At 43.5% G+C, this 8,963-nt stretch overlaps 1 protein-coding gene across 1 annotated transcript in view; it reads left to right on the top strand.

Moving 5' to 3' along the window:
- LOC109461700 (obscurin-like) overlaps positions 1-8,963 on the top strand; it is an 88,717-nt gene that overhangs the window by 55,747 nt on the left and 24,007 nt on the right. The window contains 5 exon segments of the mRNA XM_019758086.1: positions 313-594; positions 1,473-1,573; positions 2,030-2,210; positions 3,077-3,349; positions 8,713-8,843. Coding sequence (XP_019613645.1) covers positions 313-594; positions 1,473-1,573; positions 2,030-2,210; positions 3,077-3,349; positions 8,713-8,843 — 968 coding nt within the window.

Genomic DNA, 8,963 nt, shown 5'->3' with positions numbered 1-8,963 from the left:
ACGTTGGTATTCTGCATGGCACCTTCGCAAGCAAATTTGTAGTTTGCTTGGAAGGCATGCGCATCTGTTGTATCCAGAAGCGTGCTATCTAGTACTGTGCTTGAGTGGGTTAGGGTTAGAATCAGGTACGGTTCTGGATAGTCTCCGCGTATCCAAGAACGTAGATCTGCCCCAGGCACCATTCTGGATTGGCATGGACCATCCAGAACTATGTCTGAGCATGGTTCTAGATGAAGCATGGTTCTTGATAAAGCACGGTTCTGGATACATCATCATCTGAATTGTACCCCTTCTTTACACGCACATCATCAGACCGTCCCGTCAAGATCAAGTCCGGGCTCAAGGACGTCAAGGCCATGGACAAGGACCCGGAAGTGACGTTAGAAGCGGAAGTGTCGGAGGCTGACGGAGCGGTGACATGGCTGAAGAACGGCAAGCCGATTCCCCAGGATCTGTTGGACAGTGGGAAAGTTCAGATCGTAGCAGACGGCAACAAGAGGAAACTCAAGCTGAAGGACCTCGGCAAAGACGACGCCGGGGAGTACACCATGGTCACCAACGACGGGAAATCGTCCTGTAAACTGAACGTCGCAGGTTTGTGCTGCATTTTGCGGCGGATTCCACGGCAATGCTTTTAGTAGTTTACCTGCTAGCGCAACTCTTAGCGGATCCACCAAAACCTGTTGGTGGCAATGGCAGAAAATGCTCATAGATGCATCGCAGCATGCGCTTGGATGTAGAAAGTAGATTGGGAGGTCATTCCTGCCATGAATGTCTCCACAATGCTTTGGTATCCTGTAGCACAGCTTACTTGCTAGTGCGACAATCGGTGGACTCATCAAGACCTGTTGGTTGCGATGGCCGTATAACAATGCATTGCAGTAAAGACTCATTGATGCTGTACAGTAGACTGGCAACCGTAGTGAAAGCTCGTAGATGCTTTACAGCATACGCAATGCTTTTAATTGATTTGTAGCAAGTAGCAGCTAGCAAGCCTACATATTTGTGTGCAAGTACACATTTTGTCTGTGGTGTCTTTGCTGTGGCCATGCGTAGTGCTTTTGCGTGGTTTGATGCAGAACGTACGCTAGCAAGCCTTAGTGCATAGACGTGTATTTTTATTGGCTGTAACTTAGTGTAACTCTTCTAACATACAGCTTTCTAGCCCCTTTTTTAGCGTCTTCTTCGTGCTTCGGTGTGTTACGGCCCTGCAATGCAATGTACACGCGCTGTTTGTGTAAACCATTCCGGATCGAACCCCTGACATCGAACCCTTAACATGTTCTATTTCGAACACCTTCGAAACTTCGAGGTGTTTGAAATAGAACAGAGGGTTCGACGCGTTCGATCCGAATCGGTCTATTTGCGACGCCTCAACAAAGGCGTTGTCCGTAGTACATTGTGTAGTCACTGTAGTGTTGGATTTAGTTAGTTTTTCTCCTGTTGACTTATATGTTGACTCCCCAACCCAGATCGTCCCGTGAACATCGTGTCCGGACTACGGGATGCGGACGTGGTAGAGAACTCACCGGAAGCTGCCCTGGAGGCGGAAGTGTCGGAGGCTGACGGAGAGGTTTTTACTCTTTATTCTTTGTTCAAACAACCATCAACTGAAACACCAAAATGTCCGATGCACATAGTAACTTGTAAACTGTCCTTGTCTTACTTGTCTTGCGCCCTTCTCTTATTGCTGTATCAAGAGATAAAGGGTTGTCCTAGACTTCATCCAAGCAATCTGTCATCTTATCATGAAGGTTCATGTGTGTTGGTAGTTACATGTCTAAAGGTAAAACTTAAGATCCAACACAAAGAAGTTCTCTCGCCTGGAGCTTTCGACCAGTCACTCTGGTCTTCCTCACTGACAAGCATCACTGGGTCAGTCTACTGAGGAAGGCCAGAGTAACTGGTCGAAAGCTGTAGGCGAGAGAACTTCTTTGTGTTGTGTCTAAAGTACATATTGTATTAACTTTAAACAAATCGTTCATCATGTATATAATAAAGATGGTAAAAAAATATACCTTTCCTTCAGGTGACGTGGCTGAAGAACGGCAAGCCGATCCCGAAAGCTCTGTTGGACAGCGGGAAGCTTCAGATCGTGGCTGACGGGAAGAAGCGGAAACTCGTCATCAAAAACCCGGGGAAGGACGACGCAGGAGAGTACACTCTGGTCACTAAAGACGGGAAATCCAACTGCAAGATCAATGTCACAGGTTCGTTAGGGGTTCAAACTTAAGGTTTTGTTAAGGTAGGCCATCTTATATGTTGCTGTAATGTTTTATCACGCCTTGTCAGCAGGACAAACCCTTTGTAATAGCCACTCGTTAGATGAGCTGCCCTGGCTGTGAGGGTTGAACAGCCAAACCAATAAATAAATAAAGGTTTTTAACCCCACCCTGAACAGGCAGGGGGGACTGCGCATAGAACTCTCAAGCACATGGGATCCCGCCCTGCCACAGCCCAAGGGACAGTAACTTTTCCTATGGTAATTCTTACCATAGGAACCTTCCTTACATGACAAAGACTCTTACGGTTGTTGAACAGGTTTTTCTAGTTCTAATTCCTGTACATTGAGTGAACCGTTCTTTTACATGATAAAGCTTCTTACGGAACTTGTTGTTTAACCGGTTTTTCTAGTTACTTGTATATAAGAGTGAATCGGTTCTCTGTTCATTTGTGACGCTGAAGAAGAGTGATGGAAGTCACTCGAAACGTCCGGAAATAAATCCGTTAACTGATCCAGTAGTAGAGTTTGAATTTTCTTACGGGTTTTTTAAGCTGGTTTGTATGTTTGTTTCTACATATCGCCTATTGGCTGCAGCGGTAAGGTGGTCTTGTTGTTTGCGTTGTTGACGTAGAATCTGCTCTGAAGGTTATGGCCACATCCCTGTATATCGTCAGTGGTATATACGGTACTGAGAGTCAAATATATTATATGGCGTCAGTTTTAATTCTTGTCTTTGGGTCAGTGCAATTCGTACGGAGCTCGCATGACGGCGCCATAACCACTAGCGTCGCCACAAATTTCACATGTGCGGTGCACAACTGATCACCCGTCGTTACAAATCTTTATTTTCAGACGAGCCCGTGAAGATCACCAAAGAGCTTCAGCCCGTCAAAGTGACGGAGGGAGACAAGGCGGAACTGGCCTGCGAAGTCCACAAGGACGGAGCGCAGGTACAGTGGCTCAAGAACGGCAAGCCAATCCCGGACAAGGACTTAAAGAACATCAAGATTGTGGCCGACGGAAAGACGCACAAGCTGATATTCCTAGACGCCGAACCGAAGGACAGTGGGGAGTACTCTGTGAAGACCACGGGAGGAACCTCGAACGCCAACGTCAATGTTAAAGGTCAGTAGAATAGGGATAAATTGTGATGTTTTACTGGGGAGGGGGGGGTCAAATATTATTAACAGGTGGTCACATCACGTCGTAGGACGTCGTGCGGTTTTGATGTTGAAGGATTTTCAAGCCTGGACAGAACCAACCGCCGAAAAGGATCTCAGACAGCCTTTTCCATAATAAGACAGGTGAATTTTGTAGCACACATGTATGGATATCCAAAGTTTGCGACCGTGTCACCATCACACAACTATGTAACTGAACCCTTAATGTACATACAGGTAGGCATGTGCTGTTCTATTGCTTGCGTTGGGCTAAATGTAATGTACAACAAATCGGGCATCGTTTCAAAATTATCTTAGCCATATACCAACTGTTGAATACAGTACTGTTTTCACAAAATATCCGTAAATACGAATCACTTAAGCGGCACATACACACACGGCCGTATAAATATTTGGATAGTTGGGCAGTTGAAATGACAGACTAGTACTACCAGGTCCGTTGCTGTCCTTGATCCAACAACATTGGTACAATACATAGTAAGTAACGCCTAGGTACACTACGCGAGACAACATGCAAAAGTCACGTTCAATTTTATTGCATACGTGCTACAGGCATGTGTGCGGATGGTTCTCTTGTTGTGTCGGTAAACACTGTGCCAAGGGATTGTAAATACGATACAAAATGACCAGTCTAAAGTTAAATAAGGAAAGACTTCAAAGCTCTCTCAGAAATTTTAGATGATGTGAAAATATGCCAGTTAGAGAAGGATCATACACATCATCTTTTTGTGTCCGTACGAAATGGTTTAGAAACAATGCGTATAGCTTATACCACATGGGAAGCTTTGACATGCTTGTTACTATTGCAAAGTACACTTGGTCGCTTTTTGAGCTTTCGAATATTTCCCTCTTGTCGTGCCCTCTTAACAAGTTCTTCTCTTATATTTCTTTGGCACTGAACATGAACTTCTATCTTTGGTTACATCTTAACATCCCCCCACACACACACACACAGAGAAAGGTACGCCATTTTGTAAGACTGTATTCCCAACCCTTCTTTGCCGTGCTTTCATCGGCCTGACAAGAACAAACAGTATAAACGACAGGACAAACAGCCAAGTAAAACATAGCCGCCCAATTCTTCCTATGACGCCTTCTGTTGTCAACATTACACCCTAGCGGAGATCCATAGCGTTGCAACATATGAACAGTCAAGGTTCAACCCTGTTGTACCCAGAACTGTGCTTTATCAAGAACTGTGCTCAGGCACGGTTTTGGATGGTCAACAAAAGTGGCTGTAGCAAATCTACGTTCTTGGGCTTGGGGAGACTATCCATAACCGTAGCGTTACTGATCCTAACCCTATCCTATCCATGCATAGAACTAGATGGACATGGATACTAGTACTATAATCACTCACATGGCCGTAAACCAGAGTCAACACAGGTGTTTAGTCCCAACCCAGAAAAGGCATGGACACCTTCCTTATACAAACGTTTTATGGCAGAAAATTGCGTGCATTCTCGGCATAGTCTAAGGCCCTTGCTGCCAGATAGAATTGTTTGGATCGAGCCGAATAGATTGGCTTTGATCCGGCTTCGATCCGGACAATTTTATCCTAGTGAGAAAAGGGCCTAAATGATTAATGGGATCTGTAGTTGACCAGGAAGTTATCCAAAGATTGTGGCCTTTCCCACTTGGACAAAATTGTCCGGATCGAGCCGAATAGATTTGATTTAATCCGGCTTAGAACCGGATCAAAGCTAAGTGGGAAAATGGCAGAAAAGGGCCTCAGAATTGATATGTAAATGAGATAAAGACAGGTGAGAGTTACCTGTCTTTAACCTGCCCGACACGCCGCCTAACAAAGGAGGAACATGCCCAGGTACTCATCAGTATTGATCTAAAGGTTTCGTGTTGCAAACGTCCTAACACTCGGCACACACACGTTTGCCTTGTCGTTCTGTGATAACCACTGTGTCAAACAGATTTTAAAGCCCTCTCTTCAACGTATTTTCTATCAGTATCTTTCTACGATTCTATATCTGTATCAGTATAGCCGATATAACACACCAGCTTCGCAGGCACGTAGCACGGCAGCAGCTAGCAAATTTACACCGAACGATTGATAAAAAACGCATCTCAGAATTCTTCAGTCTTAAAATGGTTTGAAATTCTTAGGCAAGCTTGTTTGAGTTATAAACATTGCGCTACAACCAGGCCCTTTGTTATTACAGGTGTTTATATGATGTTGATATAGGCTCCAAATATAGTTGAGGGTAACCAAACAAGTCAACATAATTCAGGCACTGCTGCAATCCGTCTTGTCATTGGTGACATTTTTACAACTTGAACAACTGCTATGTTTGGTCTTTGACTACTGAATGAGCGTCCGTTTACTATAATATTACAACTTCGCAGTGAAATATGCCAGCCACGTACATGTAAGCTACACTAAGGGAACCTCCGTGAATAGTTTCATCAGGTTGGTAAGTCACCGAGTAAAGTGACTCTTTTAACACAACTAAGTGTTTTATTCACAGCCGACGTTTCGGTGACCGTCTGTCACCTTCCTCAGGGCAATTCTGACTGGTTCACATTGCACTGCAGCTCAGGTGTTGATGCTATACATGCATTCCTAAACGTACAATATTTACATATCTACACATACACGTGGTTATATTACACAAAGAGAAATTGGGGGAAAAAGGGAAAAAATGTCGTGACGAACAGCAAAGTAGTGTGACACTCCTTCCGGGTCATCCCTAATCCAGTGACCAAATAGCTGACCCGTCTCACTACCAGTGGTCCGTGCGGGTAAGGCAAACACTGGCACTGTAAGTAAGCACCTCTGGTGTCTGGGGCAGCGCATCCAAGAAGAGTTGTTTTCGAACTTTTGAGCAAAAATGTGAGCTAACCATGGGGCAGTCGGCATCAGGAGAAGCCAAGGAGGATACTTTAGAAGATGGGGGAGGCACAGGTGAGATTTAAGTCCATCTACGAAAACGTAGAGACGGTTTCCTGTGTAAATTCATACCATAGTCAACAAGAAGAGATAAGGAGCAAACTTGTAAACACAGCGATTTTGTTGTCCATCGTAACGATAGGGTCTTCTAGACCTACACTTGGAAACAGGACTGAATTCATGATTTTATGTGTACTAAAATATTATGTAAATAGAGACAGTAGGAATTCATCATAGCGTCAGTTCATTGAGAGTACTCTTTTTCAAGCAAGCTCAAGAGAATTTCGTGTAAGTGTATTGCCATGATCTTATGGTAAGGGAGACACAGCAAGGAAGTACCTGTATTGTCCTCGCAAGTGTACTTTTGCCTAAAACAATACCAAGAAATGTTAATTCGGTTCAACCACTTTTAATTTAAACACTACGCATGTGGCAGATATAGGATTAGGGCATAGCAAGACAACTCCAGAAGAAGATTACCTTTCTCTGTTGTTTTAAGAACTTCTTCACCAATACTTGAAATACCTCGCTGTAAACAGGGATGCTTGTTTGAGAGCCCTCTTCAGATGACCCTTTTTTACCAAACATATCCCTTTATGTTGATCCACCGATCACAGTGTTCTTAACTTTGCATGTTTGACATTCTTACTCGCCAGAAGTAAAACGATACCTATCACAGTTCTTGTTTAAGTCAAGTGTCAAGCAGTAGTTTAGGACATTCGTTGCTTCCAAGATAACACTATAAAGTTTCAAGTTGTTTGGCTGTAGGATACACCCAAACAAAGGTTTCCAAAGTGGCTGCTATATATAACCAGTCTCTCGGAGTTGTCTTTTACCCTTTGTTGTTTCTTGTTGTTTGATTTGCTCGAGGAAGGACTAAAAGACGCTCAAATACACTCACGACACACACACATGTACCTGTGCAGATGGTGTTGTTTATTGTACATATAGTTGCATTTAAGTCTCGGTCATATACATCGTACGATGCACCTATTATTATGTTTTTGTTTTCGTGGACGATCGTATCATACGTCGTAATTTTTAAACAATTGCACTTGTTTCTTCTCAACTCTACGCCGTGCGGCAGGGTCTTCCGAAGTAGAAAACCAACCATCGTATACTTCGTAGGTGCATGATACGTTATATATAACCGGATCTTCACTTAAAGTATGATACCGCAACAATTGCTTTAGAATTATTATGAACCTACCTCGGCGATGTAGTGCTAGCGAGATGTTTGTTTACCACTACACTGACATACACATTTGAAACTCGGCGGGTGAGGATTTGTTACTCGTTTTTAAAGCGATTATTTTCCTTCCATACCTCCTGTAAGTAATAGGTACTTCTTTTACCTGAAATAAAGAATAAAGAAGATAAAGATACGATGTGGGGTCGTGTGGCGTAGCGGTAGCGTGCTCGACTTGGAACCAAGAGAGGTCCCGGGTTCGAGTCTTGACATGTCAACGATCTTGTGCCCTTCAGAAAGGCACTTTACACAGCTTTCCTGATTATTTTCTTGTCCTGTATTTGTCCCCTGCGTTGGTGGCGGCATAAAATAAGTTGATATAACTTGAGGGTGCTGTCACCATGTCTAGTCTTGAAATGTTGGAATATATAAAGAAAGATACGATCTTGGTATAACGACCGTATAATACACAGGTGACGCACTGGTCGATAAAACATGTGGTATTTCTGTGATAATCCTGTAACTGGATCCCGCCCGCCGCCGCTACTTACCTTCAGTCAACACTGGAACTAGAGCACATCGGTACAGGACAGACGGGCTAGTGTCTCATCGGTTAGACCTGCGTAGAAACCTGCTTTTTTTTAATTCAGAGAAGCATCAAATACTAAAAATAAATGGATAAAGACAAAATGACGGTGGATTCAAGTTGTACACAGCTTATATTCTCGCTGCCTCTTGTAAACTTAATCTAACATAAGAAAAATGACAAGACACTCAAATTCATAGGTCATAGATTTTAGACGCGATATCCTCGATCGCACGTTGTATGTTTTTTCTATTCCAACATATATTACAAGACATGGCGACAGCTGTCGCACACTCAGTTTTTTTTCAGCTTATATTTTTATGCCACCACCAACGCAGACAAACGCATGAACGGAGAACAAACATTGTGGGTTTGTGACGATGATATGTCCTATAATAAATGAAACCTGGTCTTGTTTGCTGCTCAGAAATCCCTGCATCGAAAAACACATCTGTTCCTTTATTTCTACAATAACTCAAAAGGGAGAAGTTGAATTTATATAACGAAAGTTAGTTACTTTTGTATCTGTTAGCTGTATCTGTTCATCATGTTTTGTTGTGACCTGTACTTAGCCAAGGGTGGCAAAAATGTGCAATAAATAAAGCGTATTGTTGTTCTGCTGCCCAGAAATCCCTGCCGGCTTCACGTCGAGTCTGAACGGTGCCGAGTGCGAGTACGGGGAGGACGTCACCTTCGCCGTGGAACTCACCAAACCCAAGGCGGAAGTCAAGTGGCTCCTCAACGGCAAAGTCATCGACGTAAGGAAGGCGTACTTTTAGTAAAACGTTAAACTTTATTCCAACACACTATTTACAGGGAAGTCAAGGTCAGGATAATTAATGACCAATCACTTCAAAACGTGATCTCGCGAGAGTTAA

The sequence above is a fragment of the Branchiostoma belcheri genome, unplaced genomic scaffold (genome assembly GCF_001625305.1).
Source record: "Branchiostoma belcheri isolate BF01 breed outbred unplaced genomic scaffold, Haploidv18h27 scaffold95, whole genome shotgun sequence".
Classification (NCBI taxonomy): domain Eukaryota; kingdom Metazoa; phylum Chordata; class Leptocardii; order Amphioxiformes; family Branchiostomatidae; genus Branchiostoma; species Branchiostoma belcheri.
This window is presented reverse-complemented; position numbering and strand designations above follow the sequence as displayed.